Raw genomic sequence first — 26175 nt, forward strand, 5'->3', positions numbered from 1 at the left:
TGTTTTATTAAGTAAAGGCTTAGTTAATGTGAAGTTGGAGTAACTCTGTTACAGTATGTATTTGTGCAGACTTCCATTATTTTACGGTGATGATAAAAATAAGGACCAGAATTAGAATCCTTACGCTGTTGACCCAGCCTGTCGTCGTTGAATCATAACTGCAAAGGCTTTTATTAAGAATGGATTTATTCATCTTGAACAGAAGGCCACCTGTAGTTTGTCTACTAAGATTTTCTGAAGTTATCTGTGACAGTAGGTCAGTGGAACAGACTGTGCCCCCCCCTCAGAACAATGTGCAGTTATGTCACAGTTTTGGTTCGGGACCAGAATCAGAAACCTACGTTGGACTTTTGGGATGCTCATTTCTTCAGTGTGTAATGATGATGACTGTTTGTAGTGGGGTGGGTAGAGAGGGAAGGAGGAAGGGAGGAAGTGGGAGAGGGAGGGTGCAATAAATCGAGAGATAAAGAGAGATGGGGCCGGGATAACACGGAGGCTGATCGCTGGATAATCTTGAACAGCGTGCTCTAATTAGAATTCTTATGATACAATTTGGTGGTTGTAATTAGTGGAGATGGGCTGGCTCCTCTCCACGAGCCTTGTTAGTGGAAACACAGCTGTGTTAGAGAGGAGGAGTGCAGACACACTGCTCTGTGCAAGAAACCACAAAATATCGCCTTCCTCCTCCCTGATCTCACACTTGTATCCGTCTCTTTTCCGCTCCATGAATCTCACTTTGTGCTCCTCCTCCGCAGCTCAACTTGGTTTCCAGCGTCACCATGTCCAAGAATCTGCCCTCAGCATCGCCCCCCAACTTACCTCAGACCCCCACCACGCCCACAGCCCCCATCACACCCATGGCTGCCATGCCCCAGGTACCGTCAGTGCTGGGAGGAGCAAACGTCCCCAGCATGGGAGCCATGCGCAGACGCCACTCGGACAAATACTCCATGCCTTTGTCGTCAGGTAGGACCAACTACTCAGCGCTACACACAACGCGGGCCCTCAAATATCAGAATCCGAATCACAGAGGTCCCAAGAAAAGTCAATGTAACCGATGTTTGGATTTTTAGGGAAATAAACCACCGAAAATGCTTGAATTTAATGTGAATACAGATATTAGTCTAAATGCTGATTTGACGGAAAAAAAAACAAAACCCTGACTTTTTTCTATTTAAATCTATTGGATGTTAAAATAGCAAATTAAAGTGATAGCTCAACCCAGAGCACTGCACTATTAGCAGTGGAACACATCCACATACTCCCAACTGCAAATGTGAGAAGTCTGGTGGATTTCTAAAAGCTTAATCACTCCAAATGTAAACAGACAAGAACTTCCACTGCGCATAAATATTGCATGAATGTTAATTAAGTTCAAATAATGGTGAAAAAATACAATATTTATTATATTAAGACATCCCATGTATTAATGCTCTGCATTTTAAACGGCCTGTCTTTGATGTTTGTATTTACTTTCTGTGTTTAGTGTGAAGAGGCATAAATTATTCAACTTCACCCGAACTAACTACACAGATCTCATGTTGTGGATGTATAAGTGTTTAAGATCTCTCACGAGGGAGATTAATTAAAAATGCATTTTGTTAGACATAGAAAATGCTGATTTGATGTGCCCCCCCCCCTCTTCCGTCCTACCTACCCCACCCTCTTTGTCTCCCTCTCCAACCACCCTCCTCCCCCTTTTTAATTTGATGAGACCTTGAGTAAATTCAGTACCTAAAGGAATAAAATTTACCAATTATTTCAGGTGGTGACACAGTATTTATTTTTCCAGAGATTGCCCCAAACTACGAGTTTTATAAGAACGCAGATGTCAGACCGCCATTTACTTATGCAACCCTCATAAGACAGGTGAGTGGGAAATAAATTAACTTTGCTTGATTAGATTAAAATTAATTGCTGCATGAATCATGGCAGCTTTCCCTCTCTTACCACTCTCAGCCTGTTGGTGTGTTAGTAAACCATTATTTGATGTCATCTCATTTCAGGCTATCATGGACTCTGCCGACATGCAGTTAACACTTAATGAAATATACAGCTGGTTCACACGCACGTTTGCCTACTTCAGACGTAACGCTGCAACTTGGAAGGTAACCTTGATGAACCGACCCTCCTCTGCACCTCAGTCCTACTCCTGCATTTTATTCCTCAAAAAAGTAAAAAAGGGTCCTTCCACTTGCTTGAGTCAAACACAAAACCTGAAGGAAGCATACATTTACTCAGCACAAAGCGATTAACACTCCTCTCCCCTTCCTTCTAACCTCTCCCTTGAATAGAGCTCATTCTTTCTCTTATTTATTTTCCACCATACCGCTTTTTCTATTTAGAAATGACAGCTGAAAGAATTATTCCCCCTCAGATATCTTTTTCTAATTTGGCGCAATTAATAGTGGAGGCTTGGCATGGAGAGGAGAGGGCTCTGACGCACTAATTATACAGCAGCCATTCCATCATCAGCACCTTTTGTTAGGAGATACACCCCTCCTCCTATTCCTGAAACTACAGTCTCCTGCATATCATTGGTTAATTGGAAGGAAAGATGGTTGTTTGGCTGTTAAACAGACCCTCGTTGTGTGGAGGGGTAGGCCAAGGATGCATGCACACAAAAACTCTCATGTTCACACACAAATACATAAACTGTTTCAAAGAGAGGGGTTAAGGGTGTGCTCGCATGAAACTAAAGCAGGGAGAGGAAGTGAGAATGAGCCTGTCATGGAGGGAGCTCTCTTTATTTACCCACACAAAAGGGCCCATTTGTATATCTGTCCTCACAACTTTATTGTCCTGTCTGCTTGCACAAAGATGGTGAAAAATGCCACATTTCAGCCCAGAGTGTGTGTGCCTGCTGATAAAGAAAGCCTTGCAGCGCGTCGGTGTCTTCGCTGTTTTATTCCGTTTGCCCCTGCACGCTTTCCTTTCGCTTCCTTTAGCCTTTGTGGCTGCACGGAGGACTGGAGGGAAAACTCCAGCAGCCGCTCATCAGCATGCGAGACGTGTCACAGCACTAGATTTAGCAAAGTGAATTAATTTGGATTTGGGATGCAAATGAGCACATGGGTGTGTGATCACCACTTCAGGAGGGCATGCAAGAAGATCGGTGCCCTTTTCCAGTTTGTTAAATACAGTACGTGCCGTGCTTTGCTGTGTAATAATGTTATGACAAGATATGTTCTGAGCGGTTTTGCCACTCTTTGGATTTCACAACATCCCAAACGGTTTTAAACGGCTTCTCTCCTGCCTTCCTGCATGAGTTCCATTGTTCCCAGCAGGGATGTCACAGTGACTTTAGAAATATCTTGTCTTCATGTCTCCAACCCCGCACAATAACCAAGGTGATCTATTTACATCCACAGCTCCACAATTCCCTTTGTAAGCATTAGCGTGATGATCAGCGATGGGCTTGTCATTAGATTAACGGAGAGAATGTGTTTATAAAAAGAAAGAAGAGAGAGAAAGAAATGAAAGGTAGTTTAATATCTCAGCTTGGTCTCATCAGCTCAAAAGAGATCTGCCCCCCCCCCAGCCCCACTTTTCCTTTCTCTCACCCAGAAGCTTATTAGTTCTAACTATATAGCATGCATAATAAAACTGCTCATTTGCTCATTAATATTAAAATTATCATATTCAGAGCCATGGGCATTAAGATCAATCAAATCCTGGGATTTTCAGGTCAGATGCGAGATCTGCTTATGAGTTTTTTTTTTTCTTTTTCTTTTTTCTGAATCCCTTTCTTGAAGAAAGAGCTGTACACACCAAGCTAAGAGATATGATAAATATGAGAGGCAAGGATATTAAAGCCAAGGTTATTATTTGTAGAGTCCTATGCATGTTTTAATTATGCTCAGACGGTTGTATTAATATGATTTTTGTTTTAATAGGATTTTATTATTTTGTAATTAATGAAAACACCTTACTGCTTTTAATAATGAATGACACATCCTGTTTTTAATTTGAAGGCGGCTTTGATAATAAATTTAAAAGATAAGTGTGTCATGTAAGCACATGTTCAACACCAGATGTGACACCACATGAAGAAAATTTGGACATATAGATGTCAGATGGAGTTCAGCTTATTTCCAACCCTCACACAACCTCTCATCAACACACACACACAACGACACGAGGGTCTCCTGATAACTGTCTTTTCTTCTTCCAATACTGTCATCTTTAAAGCAATGTGTCCATTAAGAGCTGTGCTTTTCTGGAGCAGGAAGGGTTACTGACATCACCATTATCAAGGCCGGCATTACCACTTCTGTCACCACCATAAGCCATTCGCTATGCTGATTACCTCCTTTTAGCCTACTTACTCTGATTGATATGTACTGTGTGCAGGACTTGTAAGAGCATTCGCTCTCACTCAATTTTTACTAATTAAATCAATGGTGCGTGAATGTTAAGAATTTCTTCAAAATGTGAGGAAAAAAAAAAAATCAATTTCCAGGCCTTTTTTTCTTGACGGATAATGAGTGAATATGATTTGTTTTACCTCGCCCGTCTGACCCGTGTGTGTCGTCTGTCTGCAGAATGCTGTTCGCCACAACCTCAGCCTGCACAAGTGCTTTGTGCGTGTGGAGAATGTGAAGGGGGCGGTGTGGACGGTGGACGAGGTGGAGTACCAGAAACGCAGGTCGCAGAAGATCACAGGGTAGGAGTTCTGCCAACGCTCCTCACATGTAGAGCAGTAGGTCAATGGCATTTAGAGGATCACAGCAGCTCAGCAGGCCCTCTGAAGCCCTCTCTCTGTGTCCCTGCCATTCAGTTCATATATGCTTCCTTATTAACATAGACTGAACATTACACAAGTGCCAAAACTATACGGTTTAAAACTATGTTGGGATTGGGACCTGGCTCAGGAGATTCCAGAAAATGACTGGAAAAATCTATGTGCATCATGGTACAGTTACTCACGTGAAACCCAATCACAGCTCATCTATTATAAGATATTAAATAGATCCTACTAGACTCCCTCCAAATTGGCAAGACTGAAACTTTGAAATAGTGATATATGTTGGAGATGTAATAGAAAGGTGGGAACTCTGGTGCATATGTTATATGAGTGTGACAAAACTAGTGACATGTGGAATGCCATAATTTTGTTCTTGAATAAGATGTTTGGTACGCACTTGACCAAAAACCCTTCACTGTGTCTTTTGGGACTGCTTCCAAATAATATTCAAATGTCAAAACGCCGAAAATCATGGTGTCGTTTAGCTATGATAACAGGGTGCAGGATAACTTTACGCCACTGGAAATCTCCCATCTTGTCCACTTTTAAGGAGTGGATAGAGGTTCTAAGCTCAATGGCAAGCTATGAGCGTGTCACCTATAGAGTGGCTGGGAGGGAAGATCTATTTAATGAAGTATGGGGCCCATTCCTGCCCAACTGCTGGATATGTAAGGATGTACCTACCTCTGCATATATATATATGTTTTTTTCAGGTACAGGATATGAATGCTATGTAGACTTCCTAGGGTGTTGTGTTTTTGTTTTGTTTATCTAGGTTTTGTGTTGTAAGTCTGGCTTGATGTGTGTGTTGTTGCTGGACTGTAGTTTTTTTTATTAATTTTTTTTTTATTTATGTTTGTTTGTAAAGGAAAAAAAAAGACTGGGCAGATGCTGAAAAAGAATACATTGTGTGATATTCTTAACATATAACAGTAATAATGTAACAGTTAGTTTTTTGCATCTGTCTGAAAAAAAAACAAAAAAAACAAAACAACATAGACTGAACATGGCATTTTGCATAGGATGGAACATTGTGTATTAACTGCTTTGTTTTGTTTTCTTTACATTGTGTTTAGAAGTCCATCTCTGGTGAAGAACCTGCCCTCCAGCCTTGGTTATGGAACTGCACTAAATGCCAGCTTACAGGTACGAAGCTAAAGTTTCCTGAGCGACGGCTCACGGCATCAGTCCTGTCACACCTTCTCTCCTCTCCACCCTCAGACTCAGAAGGCCACCCTGTGGTCGAACCAAGAAGCAGCTCTCCCCCTTTCTCTCCGTTCTCCTTCCTTTCTCTCATCGGTGGCAGCCACCCCAGATTGATTGCGGCATGTGCAAATGCAAGGGCATGTGCATTAATATTTATCTGAGCTGTCATAAATGATTTGGCTTCATAGTGTACGCCAGCGAGGTGCTCATGGCAAAAACTTTAAAAATTTAATCACTGTATATAACTTTAATGCGCAGCCGGCGAAAGTGTCAGGGCTTTTTATTATTGTGAGCTAAAGTTTTGGGGGGGGACTTTTTTTAAAAAAAATACGTAGCCGCATCATACAAGAGCACATGAATGGCAGTAGGTGGGAGGTAGCTGACAGCAAGAAGTGCACAGGTTACTCTCCATTCTGCCACCAAACGTCATACCTGCCTTCCAACTTCTTACTTCCTTAACTTTTCGTGTAATTACACCCTCGTAACTTTTCTCCCATCATCCTTCAGCCACAACCTAATGGTTAGAAATCTGCTGGACCTCTCAATTGTAAAAAAGTCTAAAAGTAGTTTTTTTTACCTTCCTCTCATCAGCAATCATGTTTATCGTTTTTGCTCTTTCCTCTTCCTCTGCAGGCTGCCTTGGCAGAGACCTCCCTGCCTTTGCTGGGGACCCCGGGGCTCATGAGCAGTGCCGCAGGCCCAATGGGAGGCAGCTGCCACGGCCTCCTCGGCGGAGACCCCTCTGGGCTGACTGGAGGAAGTCCACATGGACTGTTAGGTGGGAGTCCACACGGTTTTCTGGGTGGCAGCCCCCCAGGTACGCAGAGCGTCAGCCCCCCCAGCTTGTTGCACTCCGTCCATGAGGAGCTCAACGGCTCACTTGACCACCTGGACACCAACGAGCACGGCAGCCCCGGATACTCCCCCCCTGTACACATGTAAGTCGCAGACAGAATAAATCCACACAGTTTGCCTCCTGTATGCAGCGCAGCTGTGCACGAGCATACGTGGGTTCATCTGGTCGACACCATTCACTGAAGTGTAGAACAGTATTGAGCAGGGTTCCTGTGAAATGCCTGAAAATGTTAAATGAATAAGGAACACACTAATTTGCACCTTACACAAAGTTGCCCCTCACCCCCTCACTTTGCCTAGCCTGAATTCACTTGCTGCCTTTGCGCCCTTTGTTAGTTTAATTGTCTGGCATTTAACCCACAGTATCAGTCTCTTTTTCTGTTTGCATTGACCCAAGGGCAATGCTCAATATCCATAAAGTGTTACATTATAAGCAGACTTTCTCTTCCTCCATCCGCTGTGGTAATTTCATTCCGTCTGTGGTTCTACCTGAAGTACGCCTGACGTTTTGGGCCATGGTTTCAGGCTATAAATAGTCTCTTACTACACGTTCGTCTTTGATTACACCATAGCGTGCGTTATAGAGGTTTAGCTGCTATTTTTTATGCAAGACTGTCCCCATTAATATTGATCAAGTATAGCATTAATTACTTTAAACACCCCCCTCCCCCCACGTCTCTTTTTTTAATGTAGCTGGGAGAGTTTTTAAAGATTGATATTGTGTGACTTTCAGGAATGTCTGAATAAGTAAAGGAGTGAAGGCAGCTGGTATGGAAACGCTCTCTCACACACACACACACACACACACAACATGCAACATTTGGGGGAAAACCCCCGTTAAAATGACATTGTGATGTTTCTCATCCAGTGTCCATCACAGCTCATGTTGCTAAGTCAGTCCACATTAGCCGACCACTTCGGTAATGGATAAAGGATGCGCTTCTTCTCCATACGGCTGAGTGTATTTATGAGTGTGTTTGCCTAATCCTATCAAGTGTCTATACGTTAATATATTTGGACATGTTTTCCCGTCTCTGAAATGGGGTGTTAAGTGGAGCAAATCTGCCCAGCTCCAGACAGAATCCCAATGTTACCACTCCCTCAGGTCATTTAATTTTCAGCAACAGACCAATACTGACTTGTGCGTTTCTTCCTGCTTTCTCCTCTCTGTGACCACTCTGCCTTGACATGAGTGGCTGCGGAGGATGAGATGCATCCATCCATCCTTCTCCCCCTGCCGCCCTCCCTCCTTTCCTCCATCCCTGCCTGCCTTCGCGCAGCCACGACAACCTCAAAATGGAAGAAATGTGTTTTTCACGACTGCCTTTTCCAGAATGGGTTTAAATAATAGAGTGGCTTGTAGCACTAAACTAAATAGTACATCACCTCGAAGGCCCTTCTCAGGAGAGGAGTCCTCTGCACAACCAACTCAATTCAACAGTTCGGCAAACCTCCCCTTCCCCTAAATGTCTAAAGGTTAATGATATCTGCTTAACCGCAGACCAGCTTGCCCTGGGCCATGCTGGCTTTGCATGCGCTGGCGTGTGTATTTGCCAGTGTGCACTTGTAATACACTCATGTACACCCTAAGGGGTTTGCTTAAAAGAAGTAGTGCCAGTAACACCCGGGAAGACCGAAACTCACAATTAGACTTCCCAACTTGAGCAAATCGTCAACCTCATACAAAATGGACACAGCTCGAGTGAAGTGTTTCTCCTGGATGTGCTTCACCCGACTCCATCACGTGTTTACATAAAATAAAATAAAATCTATTTACGGTAATGCCACTGTCTCGTGAGCTGTGCCTTATCCCGTCACTTTTAATTGTTGAGTGACCACCCCTCTCTGGTGTTGGTTAATGAATCCTAGTGAGATTTTAGAGATGCCCCCCTCCCTCCATCACTACACCACTTCTCCTGTCGCCCAACCCACCATTAGGCTGCCTGGACTAATGACCTTATTTGCATCCCTGACATACCTCTGCATGATTGCCGCTCCTAATCTCCAATTGATGTGAGAGCAGGCATCTCCACAACACGCACACACATCCGCAGAGCGTCACGTATTTATTACACCACAAAGACCGGCGTTTGCTCCTGAGTGACTCAATAATGGCAGCTAGCCATTAAGCACTAAATGGCTCATCCACATATCTTAATAAAGTGTCAGAAAGCTCAAGCCTGCGAATGCGGTGCCACATATTTTTCTTCTAAGCCACACAAACAGCTAATGAGCTGCATATTAAAAGCACACGAGGACAGGGGGGAGCACCTTCAGCTCTGACAGGTGATCAATGGTGTGCGCTCATTTTCATTTTCAAGTGATGGTGACTAAAAGATGATCAGGAGCTTTTTGGAAAACAAGCATTTGTATGCAGTATGAGGAAGGCTTGCTTGTGGAATCTAACTATAGTAGTATCAGCTTTAAGCAACTGAAACATGATGTGTTCTTTATTAAGGGATTCTTCGTGAGAAGTCCCCCTACTTAGCAAATTTAATTTGGTCATTTGGTGTTTTAACTCCTTTTCTGGGCACCACTATGTGACGTAAAACGTCCTTATTGCAGCTTGCAGCCACGTTGTTGTGGTTTTGAATTTTAACACATAAGAAACGAGGATGTCGGTGTGAAAAGGTTGATTTGACTGAGTGTGTTTTTTCTCTACGTGCACGTGCACATGCACATGCACATGCTTTGTCTAAAGCAGGGGGACAGAAACAGAAATATTCATCGCTCCGCTTGCATCCGGCTAAGATCTGCCTCCTCCTCTCATCCTACCACATCAGAATATTAATTTACAGTATTTGGCTCTGAATATTAAAGTCATCTGTACCTTTTAAAAATTCTTTTCAAATTCAAAGCCCCCCCCCCCCCGCCCTCTCGTCCTCCACTGATGAAGGCAGCCCAGGAGAGGCGCATCCTAACGCACTACCACTTGATAAGTCTCCCTCTCTTCTTTCAGTGTCTATGGGGACTGTCTGATGCATCCGATGTGTCAAAAATAATTAGGTTTTGTCAGATTTATCATTGTGGCACAAACCCTTCTCCCTGACTAGGGCCCCGGATCATGTTCCGCCTTGTTTGTGTGTGACAGCATTATTATTCTTGTTAGCCGCCCAACACTTTTTTTTCCACCCACTCCTCTGTTGTTCTGAAGGGAAAGGCGTCCTGTGAGCGGCACCGCTGCTGCTTCCTGCCCACAGCTTATTGACAGTGGCTAAAGATATTCATGCATTTAGAGTTAAAAACATGTATCATGGTGTCCGAGCAAACTGCCGGGGCTGAAGTTGATTAATGGCAGAACCTAGCTGCCGGTTTTTCCTCTTGAGGAGCGACATGCACAGCCCCTGCATATTAACGAGTGGCTGTGCTTTCTATTAACTAGATAAAAAAGCCTCTCCTCTGCCTTTGCTCCAGGGGGCTCAGGGATGAGAAATTCTCCATTATTTATCATGTGTCCTGTTTTTTTTCTTCCTCCCCCTTTTCCCTTTTTCATGTATTTCAACCTGGTGTCATCAGTAAACTTTTAAATGCCAAACATGTCTGGAACATCACAGCTTATCGGCCTTACAGGGGCAGCGTTTTTCATGCAATTTTCATGCGCTTACTTACAGTAGACGTGAGGCATCATGTCGAATTAGCGTCTTGCAAACAACATGGTTGTTACTTTCACTCGATAATACGTCACGCTTGTTTTTCGATACAACAGAATATGCATGTGTTAGCCGAACAGCTCCCTGCATTACAGTGAAGAAACTGTGTGCCCAAAATGTTCTTTTTCTTATTACAGCCGTTGTAATTTATATTTCTACAACTGACGTTTTATTTTGCATTATCAGGAGTTCTCTCTGGTACTGATGTGCTAACGCCTGCAGGAATGTGTCATAAAACACATAAGAATCTCGGGATTTATTGGCATTCTGACTGTCTCATAGGCCTCCGGTTCACGTGAAGGAGGAGCCACTTAATATGGACGACGACGACTGTCCGATGTCACTCGTGACGACAGCCAATCACAGTCCAGAGCTGGAGGACGACCGGGAGCTGGAGGAAGGGAACCTGTCGGAAGACCTGGAGTGACTAGGATACAGTTTTTGGTCAATGTATCCCTTAACCCGACCGCACTGTTTCTTTCACGCAGACCTACAAGACTAGAAACCACTCCACAGTCCAAAAAACCACAGGTGACTCTCTTTGTCTCTCTCACCACTGGGACTATTTATTGAGCATGTATCCGGATAGAGACCAGTCCAAAGGAACTCTCTGTTGCAGTCCTTTGGGATCCCCAAACATGACAGACATGAGATGTCTGTTTAAAAAAAAAAAAAGAAAAAACTCTCTGAGACCCGTTTCATTAGGGGTGGCGTGGCCACGTACACTACACGAATGATGGACTCATGGACTGGGGAAAAAACACGAGACAAATAAGCAAATCATGTTCCATGGAAAGCTAGCGGCCTCGTATACTGCCAAAAAGGAAGACATTTTATGTTTGTGAATAATCCAACCCACAGTAGTTGTTCATGTCTAGAGACAATTGCTGGTTCAATTCAAGTTGTTGCTCTGTTATCATTTGCACAGGAGTAGTCTCGGAAATTTGTGTCACTGCCTGTATGTTGCTACTATTATGAAAACCAGTACATTATTTTTAGCTTCTTACTTTTTTCCATTGTTAATTTGCAGATATGATTTTTAAGACACCACCAACTGTAAATTCCATTCCCTGAATCACACCAGTAATGGAACCGCAGTTACCAAGACTGTTTTTGCAGCTGTCCAGAAAAAAGAGGGGAGAAAAAAAAAAGGATAAAGAAATTGGCCTCCAGTCTGTTACCTGTTTGTGTCAGTAAAAAAAGAAAAAAAGAGAAAACTGGAAAATGAAGTTGGGGAAACAATAATTCACAGAACATCTTTGCATCATTTCCTTTTTTGCTGTTCTCTTACCTCTGCGTTCTAAAGCTTTGTCTACCTGCAAACAGTCACAGGCAACAGCTAGAAACCAAAGCCAACACTAGCAATGGCCAATAGCTTATCGACAGAAGCCGCCAAACTCTTTTTGGCCCGCTCTCTGTGACTTTAAACTAGTACAAAGAGAAGCTTTCGTTCAGCAAACTACCTTGGAATAACCTCTGGGATTGTTTCATTTAGCCCTATACAAAGATGAAAGACAGAGCGGAAAGAAATGCTGATTTTTCTTGTGTAATTTGAGAACTCATAAAAACGTCCACTTTGGGAGATTTCCTGCCAGACGCGCTGCGGGTGAAGGGCGATGTGACATTTGACCTGCAGGCATTCAGTGCTGGTGATGTAACCGGTGGAGAGCAGCTAACTGTAAAAGTGGATCATGACCAAAACGAAACATTCGTGTATTCAGTGGAAGTGCAGAAACGTTGTGTTGTTGTGAAGTTTTCTTTCTTTTCTTTTGTCACACATCATGTTTTCCTCTTTTCTTCTTTGTCACGTGTATCGTTTTTAAGTGGGACTGAAATGCTGTCACGTCTTGCTTCCGTGGCGGTTTTTGTTCTGAGCCGCGTCCAAACCGAAACTGAAAACATTTCTAACCAAACATGAAAAATATCTAGTGAAGCCAAATAAGTCATGATTTCAAGTTAATATGAAATGATGTGGCTTGGTGAGCATGTAAAAGCAAGTAGTGATAGCCATTGCAGAAGAGGATATCTAAGGTGAAAGGTGACCTTTTCTAGGTGATATTTGCTTTAACTTCATCAAAAACTCATTGTGTGGGTCACAGCTTCTAAACTATAGAGATACAGCCGGTGTTCACACTGACGTGCTCTGTGTAGGTAGTCAGCTTTTTCACAACACACTTGGTAAAAAGAACCAGTTGTTGTGGAAACTACATCAGCTTATGTCATCTAGAAAAGTGTTGTTGCTTTAATGGTCATTTCTGTTTTCAGTAAACCAAAGTTACACAAAATTCTGCCTCCTCTTGTATGGGATAAAGAAATCCTAAAGCAGCCACAAACACACACACACACACACACACACAAACCATGTCAGAGTGTAACAAACATCAAACACAGAGATCCCGTGGCCAACTTTCTTGTTTTGACAGAGAGCGTATGCTGTCGAAGAACCGCTGTGGCTTTGTGTGGTGCTGTAACGAGCAACGCGTCTGCCCCTTCTGACCAAAATGGAAACACACTGTGCATATGTTGCTTTGGAGTGTGACGCCAAGCCCAGGAAGCACGCACATCCTCAGACACACACACACACACACACACACACACTTGCCAGTTCCACGTCAAGAGGACACTGGGCCCAGGAACAAAGCTTATCCCTTCAGTACTGAGCTGGAGTCAGCAAAACGACTTGAAGACGACGTTCTTAATAATCTTATCACACCAAATAAAGAGGACGCTGCGTCTTTCAAAGGAAAAAAAAAAAAAAAGGGTTCTCCCACTTACCCAAAAAGGCTTTCTAAAAGCTTCTACCTCTGCACAACAAGTTCAGAACAATTATGACAGATTGCACGAGTTATGAGAATGCCACAGGAGCTGTTACACTTTACTACACTCGTCTCACAGGACGTGGCTCAAACCAACGTTTACATTCCCTGCGTCAAGATACGGAAGATTTGCATTGTAATAGGTTGTCCGCAAACATTTGTAGAATGATGATGTATAGATTACCTGTAAGGGAATATTGTGTTTTAAAAATGCATGTCTAAAAATCATTTGGTGGACTGGAAACAAGAACTAATAAAAAGAATATAATAAAAATCATCAGGACGATGGCCTACATGTTCAATGCATCAGAGTGCATTACCTCAGATATACTGTTTTGGGAGGGATAAAACCTGTCAGTCACAGAATGCATATTACCTGTAGATTTGCATGGGTTTTGTATAAATTAAGTAAAAAAAAAAAATGTCTAAAATAGTTGCTTGCACATAATACCAGAAAGACCTCCAGAACTGCGATCTGCTCCTCCTCCACTAGATTTTAGGGTTGTCTGGATTTTCTGGGTTGATTTTGTCTGTATTTTGATAACTGTGCATACTTATGTAAAAAGAAAAAAAAAACCTTGGTGGACCCATAAATTTACCAGACTTTTTTCTAAGAGGAAAAAAAAAAAATCTGTGTTTCTTTTCTGACTTACCTGAATTTTTACTGTTTCTCTCTCATTGCTCGCTAAGAATAGCAAACCTGCTTTTTTCTGCATCTGCTTTGCGTAGCTGTAAGGCTTAACCTAATGTGTGTATTTATTGCTTGTACCTCTGTGCATACTTTATGAAGCATTATGTCTGGCAGTTGAGTCATGTATCCTTTCTACTGCTATCCTTCTCTAATAATTGAGAATATGATCCCCCTATGTATACAGTAAATTGGGACTGTAGCAAACATATGTTTATGTAATTGGTGAAAACCTTTTCTTTTTTTTTTTTTTTTTAAATTTCCTTTTCGATCGAGATTCAACTACTTTTTTTTTATACTTCTCATTACTGTGTACTGTGTCCATACGTTAAAGGTTCTCTGACATTAGAAGGTCATGGTTGAGAATTGTAACAGACATTATTTTCTGTATTCATGGCATTTCACTGCTGAATAAAATAAAGGACCAAAACTTGGAATTTGAAAAGCAACTGTCTACCTCCGGCATCAGAGAGTAAATTATTCCCACCCACCCCCCCTCCCCCACTGTTACACATATATCTTTTATTCTACAAAGGCACAGCCATGAAAATGTAGCTGGCATTACACGTTTAACATTTCAGGAGCCGCTACTTCAGAGATGTGAAAGAAGGGGTTGGAAAAAGGAGAAAAAAAACAAAAAACAATTAAAATTTAATGTATATGTTACAAGGCTTTTTTCCAGCTTCCAGCACCTTGGGTCTTGTTTAGAGGAGCGGGACAAGGCGCTGTGTTGCCCACCCCTCTGGACCTGTAATGGCTTTAGCCCGTGTGTGATTCCAGCCCGCTGCTGCTTTCATGTACCACAAGCATCTCCCAGTGCGCAGACGTTCTGCTGTGTACTCCTTTGAAAGACTTTTGTGCGAAGCGAGTGACCCGACCAGGCTTCATTTCTGGGCTGCACACTGCAAAAGTGGTTTTGGCACCAACCACATTATTAAGTCTGTTGTCATGCTCAGAATAATGATTAAAAAAAAAAAAGAAACGCCTGCCTTATTACCATCAAGGTTCTGCATCATGGACAGGAAACAAAGATGTGAAATTGCATCAGACGCCTTTCATTTTCCATCCATCTTTAAGACAGCAGTTTCCTCTTGGTACTTCAAAAGTGTGTGTGGGGGGGGGGCAAAAAAAACATGCTTTTTAGCCTTTCGATTGATGGATGTTGACTGGCTATGACAAGCAATGTGGCTAAATCAACTCCAGCAGGCCTACCACACCTTGTCGGTCATGGAGCAGCCACACACTGACACCCTCATTGAGATTCAAACTGAATCTACCATGACCAATAGGTTGCCCATTAGCTCGTCTGTATGCCGAGAGCTTTTTACACGTTCCAAAGGGTGCTCAGAGGGACATCGTGGGAGCCTTTGAATCATATCCGCTGGTCATTTAATCGTAACGCTGATGCATGTTCTTTTGCCTTGCCATATGATGTCCCATGAGAGGTCAGAAAACAACAGCGTTGTTCAGAAAAGACACACTTGTCTTTCTCCCCCCCCCTCCCATGACAGTCCCAGACATCAGCCATGGCAGGCTCCTGTTATCTCCTCAGCAGTGGCGTTCCAGAGCATTAGCTAGCTCGCAAGGCACTCGTCTTCTATGCTATTTATGCACTCGGAAGTGTTTGTGAATTCAAGTGAGGGATTGCATACGGAGTGCAACAAGGGCCGCTGTGTACTACACAACATCAGAGGGAGCTCCGACATTAAAGTGTGAGAGCGCCTGCTATAGACCCGTCTTTCAAAGGCCATGAAATAATAATGGGTTGTGGTTAGAGAGGTATCCGTGAGTCACACTGACTGCTTTTCATAAAGTGGAGTTATTTACAGTGCGATGAATAAAAGAAAGGGTAGCTGGTGGTGCAAGCCTTTTCCACATGAATGGCAGGGAGGAAAAAGTCCCTCTAATATACAGTCGCAGTGCAGTATACTACATGACGTGTTGGGAATGCCATGAACAGGAGTTATTTATTTATCAAAGAAAGGAGAATGTTTTGGTACTTTTATGACATTACTCTTTTTCCTACTGTTCAGGGTTAGATGAGGAGATTGAAACTAGTTTCTTGTCAGTAAATATCAAATTTCAGCCAGAAATGTTAGCTCATCTTAGCTTAAATGGCTGACAGAAACAACAAGTTCAGCTTCAAAAGGTAAGCATACCGACCCCGATTTCCAGAAAAGGTGGGAAGTTTATATCGGAAATACAACCAAAACGTTTAGCTTCACCACCCTTCCATTTAATGAGACTTTTGATACTCTTTTGGGAGCTGTAGATACTAATTGATGCAGTTTTCCAAGAGGAATCTGTGTCCGTTCTTCCTAAATACAAGATTTCAGCTGCTCAACAGTCCGTGGTCGTCCGATTCTCCACGTCGAAATGTGCCATACATTTTCACGGAGACAGATCTGGACTGCAGGCTGGCCAATCAAGAACACACACACACACACACAGTGTGTCCATATAGCCATGCTGTTGTAAGTCGTGCAGAACCACGTCTGGCATTTTCCTGCTGAAACAACCACTTAATCTCAAGAAAATATCACTTTAGTAGCACATACACACCTTTGCAGCAATGGTATCTTTGCGCATATGGAAGGTATGTCATGGGCACCGATGCACCTCCATAACAGTCTGGATGGTCTTTCTCATCTTTGGCACATGATACATAGGCTTGGACTTCATTTTAACTGGATCCTGAATAAGTTCAAATGTCGGACTTGTTTATTTCCCTGTAAAATGCTTTGAGGTGACTTCTGAATTGAAATTAAATTTAAGTTTCTGGAGGCAGCCTGTGTTGAGTGAGTAACTGGGTTCTGTAACATTGGTTTTCCAATGTTGGAGTCTACACTGATCATGGCGGCACGGTTTTTTATGCAGGACCACCTTGGCCTTTACACACGGACACTTATTGTGAATATTTTCACAGAAATATGCACTGTAGATGCACAGTTCTCCACAGCTGTTGCATTGACAGCATTTTTTCAACTGAATGATGATTTTCTGACTTATGAGTGCTTTCTGAGTGCTGATCCACAGCCCATCATTGCATGGAAACTTTAAGCTTGTGGTGGATGTTCCTTTTATGCCCAATTTTGGCACCTTTACCTCACACCTGTGAACCTGTTCATGTACAAGCTTCCAGAATGGTGTTACGTGTTTATTCTATTAATCAAATCAAATCAAATTCTAGATATTTTCTCGTTTTCTAAGCACAATGAAGTTTGTCGGTGAGGACACTGAGAATTCCAACAAATGAACAAATCAAATATTGTGATTTTTTATTAGAAAATAAATTTAGTTTCTTTGTCTGCTAGCACCGATCTTTACAAGTTTCCCCATTTGTTTCTCCACAAGGACCAAATTCTGTGTTTCCAGAATCATGTTTCCCAGATTTGTAGGATACAAATTGTGACCAAGGACCCGATGTTCAGTTGTTCTTTATATTTTATCTTCCAGAGTTTAACACATAATAAGGAGCTGAAAGCTAATAATCAGTGACTTGAATTTGTGGACCTACCTCGGAAATCACAAAAAACAATATTTTGTACAATGCACATTTTAAAGTAGTGAGTTAGGTCCACAAAAGCCTGGAATATACATACAAAAGAATGCTACAAGTCCAACTCTCAGGGGGAATGCATATGAGCGCATTGTATAAAAATTGCACACTGACATGGAATAGATCTCAACACATGGCAACTTAGCTTATATCCTGCATGTCTGAATTGGACACTGCATCCTGGCATCATTCATTTCATCTCCAACATCGACCAATTAGGTCAATTTATGAGCCATGCCCTTGTGGAATTGGGCGGTAAATATCTCTAGTCTCAGTTTATTGATTAAGAGAGCAGTCTCCGTCTCGGTCACTTTCTTCCTCTCCAAAGCCCTTCTGACCTGATGATGCGTGTCGGCTCCCTGGAAGACCCTCGCCCCGAGGCTGCAAAATTGCCTGCTAAATAGTCCAAGGCAATGGCAACGCTAATTGAGATCATCATTATTATAATTGCAAGCCCTGAGAAGCGCGTCTTAAATAATTTGCATTGGTCTCAAGTTGATATTGGACGCAGTGCAAAAATAATTGCATGGCTCGGAGGCATGACGCTTGGTTCGGTGGTGGGCGAGGGGGACGCTTGCTCCCCTTTCCCCGCCCCACCCAGCTCCAAAAAGCGTTTGGCCGGTGCTGGGTTGGGCCTCACAGGACACTACACATGATTGTGCCACATCTGTGACGTTTTCTGTGCATTTCATAGCGTCTATAAGTCATGTCTTTGCTCATTTTTATGTAAAAACATCTTTTGTTGATGCCTCACAGTCAGTATTTTTGTGAAATAGGAAAAGCAACCAGACAAAACCAAATTCCCATGACATCAGACTACTTCAGTGTTTGATCCGGAGGTGCATGGTTCCAGCTGCTCTCCGTGTTTTATGCCTAAATTCACCTGCTTTTTTGTGACATGACTGACTTTCCGCTCTACCCACGGAGCTGCTGATCCAGACAAAATAAAAAATAAAAAACTAAGTGACCTGGATACATAAAACTTCACTCACCGGAATGTGAGAGGAACCCTGACGTAAAGGTACTTTTGTGGGGATGTGGTGCACAGGAACCGGAGTAATGTATGCAAGAGAAATTCCTATTTCTCCAACTGAAACAAGGGATTAACCCAACAAAATGGTGAGAAACTGCTGATATTCATGAATTCTTGCCTGTGGCATTATCTACCACCCCCATTCCCTTCTCACATGCACACTCACCCACGTGCACAGAGAGGCTTTACAATAGCCTCAATGAATATGACATGATAACATGATACAGTCCTTTATTTGTTTGTTTCGTGCTTTAATAACAACAACAATGCTTCCGGGCTGCTGGTAAATCGTTCGCTTGTGAAAATGGGAACACCAAGCGAGACTAATCTAAATCCTGTAACAATAAAACACACTTTGCCTTTAACATCTGTTTCCCCTTCTCTTTCACACATTACACCGTTTTCTGCTTTTTTGCCTCCTTCTCATGTTTAGTTGTAATGAATAATGCACTTTGAGGTGCAGGTGGATGGAGAGGTTATGTTGGGAGAAAAATAACTATCATCTTTAGTCCATGATAATCACATCTGGCCTTAATCACCAATTCATAATGGAATTTATAATGGAATGATTTCAATTATCCACCATGGCTGCCACCACACAGCTCTAAAATTAAATTAGAACAATGCATCTCACTGTCTTTGTCCCATTTCTCAAATTATTTGCGTTGAAGGGGTCTGATGTTTTCTTGTTTTGTTTTCCAATTTTTGTTTGTGGAACTTCTGAGGGAGAAGTTTGGTCCTTGTGGGAAAAAAAGGGGGGAAACCTTATCTGGAGGTTGGGGGGTGGTAAAGAAAAAAATATCCAACATTAGTGAGGAATGGTGGGTTAAATCACTTACTGAAGATTTTTAATGACATTTCAGTGTTCCTCGTATAATTACTCTTCATCTGAGATGGGCCGTAATGCTGTTGGACAGTCGCGGTTCAGGCTCGCTAGCTCGCTTCATTAGCGTGTCATTCCTATTTCACATCAGAGGCTTTAATTGTAATGCTGAATATGCACAGTTCTCCACGGAAGCCTAATCAAAAAGGATCCACTTGTATTATTAATATCAGAAATCAGCCCGCTTGCTATTTTTTTATAAATAAAAGAATACAGACGCATTAATCAGCTGTCATTTATTAGCATGGCCCTGGCATATCCGCTAGACATGCAAGTAGCGCAACCCCATCCCATCTCCATTCTTTCCTGCATCTCTCATCAAGATTTTAAAAGAACAGAAGACACAGACGAGAGAAGAAGAAGAAAAAAAGCCGCATTAAATATACATACTAATTCTGCTGTGAAGTAATCAGAGTACAAAGCAGGTGACACCGTGTGCAAAAAGAAAATGTGGCCGGCTGGCAAAAACAAGGGTATGGGGAGGTTCACGGGGAGAAAAGATGGAAGGAAGGGTGTGCAGGGAGAAAGGTGGGCGGATGGCACAGCAGAAACGGTGCCTTTAAAGAGAGCTGAGTGAAGACTGAGAGCAGGTTGTGCTGACCAACCATAAAAAAGCGGATCCTGAGGCAGTCAGAGTCATAGTGCCGCGAACCGCTAATCCACCTCAGTGGGACGCTTTGGTGCTGATGCAGATGGCACCCAGAGAGCTGCATCTGCATCCCTGCTCTGTCCCTGAAAAGAGATGCTGCAGCTCTGGAAAACCAGTATTTCTTGTGAAATTTCTGGATTTTTTTTTTCTTACTTGTTCCAAACCCGCAGGATCCTTGTGAAGAGTTGGTGGTTTACATGTGTTTAGATAAAGTTTGTGTACCTAAAGTTCTCATTAACGAGGAGACGCGTTTGACAGGTCTGGAGGTGACTGGTAATCTATAACTTGTAGGTCTACTTGCCAGAAGAAATGTCCTTTCTGGAACGTGTTGTCATTGCACAGCTATAGCAGGCTGCTGCACATGTTGCTAATGCATGCTGACATGCCATGAATTAGGTCACACGATGTAATTGTAAGGTCATGAGCCCAAAATTGTCATCAACAAGTTGCGAATTTTCTGTCTTGTGAAAGCAGAAAATCTGCAAATATCCAACTCTGCACAACCGGATGTATATTCTGTATAAAATCTGTTTTGCAGGCTGTCTTTTGCCATTTTCAGACAGGGGCGGACAACCGGAGTATGTGCCGCAAGACAACATTGTCACATTTAATTTTGTGAGACAAGGAAAGTTATGACAGGACTTCAGGTGGATGAGACAGACATAAATTGTTAATTAGACATTAATGGGGAGACAGACATTAATTAGGTATTAATGTGGAGACTCCTCGTACAGTCTTCCCTCACCCTCTCCAAGTCACATCCTTCCCTTGAGCTTCTATCTATAGCTCGCCCATTCTGTGTGTCCCCACACCCCTCCACCGACTGCACGTTCCCTCACGTCAGTGTGTTGAAGCAGATGTTAAAGTATTGTTACAACTGTGGGCTGAGATTTGACACTTTGAGACTTTTTTGCATCTTTAAAGGATTCGAATTAGCCTCAAATCAAGACAAAAATGACACACACTGCTTGGATATTTCAAACATCTAAAGCTGGTCAAGTGTTTTTTTTCCACAGTGAGATACACATTCCTATGCTTGTCGCTACAGCTGCCGCCCTGTGACCGCTTTGACTTTCCTTCCTGACTGAATGTGTTTGCTGGAGCTGTTCAGGCAGGAGATGGGATGTTTCTTGCTGTGCAGGGCAACATGCAAACAGGCCCCTCTGCCACACATGATGTCAGTGTCAACATGTAAGAGGGGAATTTGACGCTGCTTCGAGAGGAGGTTTGAGTAAACTGCACATTCACTGGCTGATGAAAAGGCTTTCTAAACACAGACCGAAGGAGACGGCTCGCGAAGAAAACTACTGTAAGGAGAAAGTAAATTACTTTTCAGTGTACTGTACGTGTGTGCTACAACCCTGAGAGGGAAGGCAGGGAAATCAGAGTGGCAGTGGGGGGCAGTGCTCAAGTGCAGGTCAGCTCCATTACCTGGGTCCTGCGTGTCTGTCCCACGTCTTGAACATACATATATAACCCCAGCTTGATGATATTCTTTCCCAATCTCGCTAGTTTCCATTGCAAACCTCTTTGATCTGTGATTTGCATTTTAGCGCCCACAGGGTGAAAATTATTTGGATGAGATTTTTTTTTTCCTCTCTATCTCATTGCCTTCTTTTCTGCATCTTCTCACTCACCCATTCACCATACCTGGGGCTTGTAAACTCATCCCTCCCCCCCCCCCCCCCCCCACACACACTCCCTCCCTGACTCCCTCTCTCCCCAGCTCCCTCCATCCCTCTGTCCCCACTGCTCAGGATCTCCTTTTAATATCAGTTATGCCCCAGAACGAAACAAACAAATTAGCTGACGGGAGGTTTGAGCGAGCATCAATCTCAGCTCCTCACCTGGATGCGATCCTCGGGGTAAAGTGCTGGTCCTGAACAAGGCTCTCTGACAGCAAGAGCGCAGTTAGAATCAATAGGAAAAAGGTAAAAGGGAACTTATACCTCAGTAGTTCGAATGGTTTCTCTTTTTCAAGACACTTTGTATTCTTGCTTCTCTACATTTCAGATGGAAAGACCTTACCCTTCTCTACATCCGCAGATTTAAAAGTCAAAAACTAAATCTATGCCTGCTGGATCCTGTTCATGAAAGCAGGGGGCGGGATCCATCTGAGCTGGCATTAGGCAAGGCTAGACTCCACACAGAAAAATCCCAGCTGAGGATTGAATCAAGAACTTTCTTGCTATTATTTGACAGTGCTACACTGCCATGCCAGCCCGTTAGATACACAATATTTAGAATTTTAATACAACAATCCGGTATCAGCTACGTGAAAATATAGCTCAGTAATTGCTACTTTTTCAGAGAAGGAAGTCAGATTCAGTCTCTGTGTCATAATTCCAGCTTCTCTGTTCTGTGTTGCAGCAGTTGGTCCAGATGCATGGTAGTGCATGTGAGTCCTTACCATGAAAACTTCTAGATTTTCCACCACCAGATAAACCTTCGTCTAAATACAGAAACCTAAAACTTATTACCTTATTACAAAAGTGATATTTCTTCTGACTTAAGCGACGACTCGTCTTGCTCAGGACGCACTTGGAAAATACATTTTAAATTACAAAAGTTTCTATTTCTTGGTTAAAAAGGTTAAAAAGAGACTAGGATGCAGCATTTGTCAAAAGGGCGTGTCTGGGGGTATTTCCAGTTGTTGGTTGTAATTTGAAACTGCGCCATTAGATGTCACTAAACCTTACACACTGTGTCATTTTTAGTCTTGTGAAGATGACACAAACATTGTTGTAAAATGCTGAAAATGTACTTGTGCTCCAAGTCTTCTTCTGTGCCTAGTTTATTGGCAGATGGAATCAAATTGTGGCTGTAAAAAAAACATAGAACTCTTCATTCAATCCAATATGGAAGAAAAGCTGTCACTGCAGCCATGAGGTACTCTGAACTCAGCTTATACTTAGGAATTCAGTTGAGCTTCATTTATGAAAATCAGGCACACTGTGTGGTTTAAAAGTTATAAATTAGTGAGCTTAAGAGCTGTTGTTGCTCCTGGAGGTGCTAAGCTAAGCTACGCTAAACTAAGCTAAGCTAAGCTAAGCTAACAGACCCATGGCTACACCCTGCACAGCTGGGTGAGCTATCAATCTTCTAACTGAACAGTCTAAACCTTTTAGGGGTTTTTCCCCAGATGTTTCCCCCTTTTTTTAAATAATAAAGACTATTAGGACACATTGGCTTGATTGAAAAATATCTGTGGAGCTTAATCTGTGTATGAGCTGTTCGCTGCAAAGATCAGATAAATTGACCCGTCATCACCCTTCATAATTATGTTGTGACCTTTTGGAGAAGGCTGAACTCTGCAGGTTGGGAACAACATTGACCAAAAGTCAAAGGTCAAAACTTTTGCCGCCTAACGAGCCACAGTGGTAAAATGCCGTTTACACACTGATAAAAAAGACAGTCAAATTTCTTTCTCTGATAACACCTTTATTTTGACGAGCTTTTCAAATAACTGCCGTATTAGCATGAGTGTGTCCGACTTTTACTCGGTAAACAGTAAAGTTGCAAATATTGAACAATGATGCTATTTGAACGCCACCACGAAGCAGACGCGCCGTACCTCTGAGTAATCACTTTTGAGTAATTTCACTTAAAAATGTGGCCCTGCATCCTCATCTCCGCTGTTCAAACAAAAAGCCTGGAGCTGAACATCGCCACACTTGTGGACAAGCAACATTATCGCCCTCTCAACCAGACATCCGTCACAGCAAGCCTGCTTCCAGCTTGCAACCTATTTGATGTTTTTAAACAATTTATATTTGTTATCATATCAAAGAGGAGGCGTGTGGCTATCAAACACGCTCTCAGCCGAGGGGCCCTCTCACCCAGCCACGCTGCATTCCTTATTCTATTTTATCTCTCTTGGTTTTTGACTAATGTCAGTAACAGCAACCGGTAATAAAATGCTTGTTAGAGTTTGCGCCGTTGCCTCGCAGCGTCGGCTTTGATACATTGTCAGGCCATTTGCCAGTGTTTCCTGATTACCCCGCCACTGACTGCATGTTTATTGATTGGGAGTTAATAAAGCGAGGGGCCTCCGCTTATTTCGTCTGCGCTTCCTTTGCGAAAGGTGAGGCTTCCTTTGATGTGGAGGCGATGCATCGTCAGACAACATGAATGCATACATGTCGTGATGTCGGCTTTGCTCCTGGCCTCCATTTTGCAAGGGGCATGCGGCGGACACCCATTGTGATGACTCTTATTGTCTTTGTTAGGAATAAAAGGTGACGGAAAAAAACTAATGGTGACAATTACTTACATTACCTGGAGGCTGTCGAGGTGGCTTTATGTTGCTGTCTGTAATGCTGACATCTGAAGCTGCCATATATATTTGCATCTGGCTGGCTTTATGTTTTCGTGCTTTTATGTCTTTATGTGTAGGGCTGTCACGGTGAGCCTGTCATGCCTGGATCTGTTTATCTGCTAACTTCTATGTCTTTGTCTCCTTCCCCCACACTTTCTATAACGTCCATCCCCATGACAGTCAGTATGGTGATTTCATCCCTTACCAGCTGATTGTCTTTTGTCTCTGTCCTCTCCAGCTTCTCCCACTGCTGTTTATTCTGTTCCTTCCCCAGACACGAACTGCCTTGGATGATTTTCCTTCTCCTCCTCTGGCTGTCTTGTATCTTCCCCCCCTCCGACCTCCACCGAGCCGCCAGTCGTGTCAAATCAAAATAACATCTTTAAAAATTCAGTCAACATTACCCCTACAAACAGCGAGGGCCTCCTTGTTGTCTATTCATGTATTCAGGTGTACACTGTATCATGGAGGAGATGCATCCTGAGCGCGAGGGAGCCCGACATGGTAGTTCTATCAAAATTTGATGTATTCATTCATAGTCACTTGTAAACTCTGTTTGTTTGCAGATAAGCGGAATGTTTACCGGGGGCCGGGCGGACAGGAAAGCAGACGGGCACATGCAGATCGGTGTCTTATCGGAAAAGTTGTGGCCCCGCACCTGCTGGCCGTGTAACCCCTGCTAAGTCCCCGGTGGAGCACGAGCCTTGGAATACGACACGCTGGCCTTGTTCTTCTGCCATCTCTCGGTTTATTTTGATGTGCGCTTGTGTTTATGTGAGCACTGCTGAGGCAAACTTCACATGTGTTCTGCCTAAGAATTCTCCCTCGTCCCTCAGCTTCATCCCGCCCGCCTCCTCCGCTTTGCTCTCTCAGTTTATCGCTGTATTTACATCCTTGTTTAGTGTCGCATTCTTGGGGTCAAACCAAAGGGCCGTAGCCTCAGGCTGGCTCAGAGGCTTGTGTATCATTGTGTTTCCTGATCACTTTCCCTGCCTATCATGGCCCCCACTTTTCCTCCTTTTCCTTTATTTATTTTTCATTTGTTATATTGAATAATACGATAAAGGAAAGTGCTAAGGCTCGATTTGCTGCTTCCTTCAGCGTCCACGACTCTTTACCCTCCTTTTCTGCCTCATCTTCCTCAACAGCCTCTTTCCCTTGGTGGAACCCTCCCTCCCTCCCTCCCGTGAATCTCTCCCCAATCTCACAAGTACCAGCTCCCTCTTCCTTGGAACTCTCCCAAAATTCTCATCGTGTCAAAATGCATTACGAACATCAAAACATTTCTGTTTACAACATTGCAGTCGTGTCAATTAAATCTGATAAATTATTCAAACATTTATCTTCCCCCCACTATGCCTGGGGAATTTTTAATCAAGCCTCCTATTTGCTTTAAATTAGCACTGTCAAGTGTGTATTTGTGTAAAATCCCTGGTATCATTAAAGATTTATCAATTGAAAATCTGTTTGGGTTGATTTTGCTGTTAATTGGCTTGGAGGTGTGCTGTGGCTTTACGCTCGTCTGCAACAAGTGCTTCTGTGTTGGGCTGCTGCAGAGCGACAAACTGCCTGTGACACACAAGTCAGCAACAATCTGAATCAGTCATTATCTGTTCAGCCGACATTTCTTACTTCTATTTACCTTTCGGTCAAGCCATTAGAAGAGGTGGAAGTTTCCCCTTATCCAAAGTGATAGTTTTTCCCATGTTTGAAGAAGCCTTTTCTTCTGATTTCCTTGTCATTATGTTTGATGTGCGCTTCTCTTCCTCAC

The 26175-nt window shown here is 42.9% G+C and overlaps 1 protein-coding gene across 7 annotated transcripts in view; it reads left to right on the forward strand.

Moving 5' to 3' along the window:
- Positions 1–25100, forward strand: part of foxp2 (forkhead box P2) — a 96158-nt gene extending 71058 nt beyond the window's left edge. For 4 of the 7 annotated variants that reach the window (XM_075471405.1, XM_075471410.1, XM_075471406.1 and 1 more), the window contains 7 exons: positions 756–966; positions 1766–1869; positions 2007–2108; positions 4545–4666; positions 5824–5893; positions 6587–6891; positions 10741–14411. In XM_075471405.1, the coding sequence (XP_075327520.1) occupies positions 756–966; positions 1766–1869; positions 2007–2108; positions 4545–4666; positions 5824–5893; positions 6587–6891; positions 10741–10885 (1059 nt within the window). In that variant the 3' untranslated portion in view covers positions 10886–14411. The other 3 variants (XM_075471412.1, XM_075471409.1, XM_075471411.1) reach the window with 3 other exon arrangements.
- The last annotated feature ends 1075 nt before the right edge of the window (positions 25101–26175 follow it).

This window comes from Odontesthes bonariensis, chromosome 8 (assembly GCF_027942865.1).
Source record: "Odontesthes bonariensis isolate fOdoBon6 chromosome 8, fOdoBon6.hap1, whole genome shotgun sequence".
NCBI lineage: Eukaryota > Metazoa > Chordata > Actinopteri > Atheriniformes > Atherinopsidae > Odontesthes > Odontesthes bonariensis.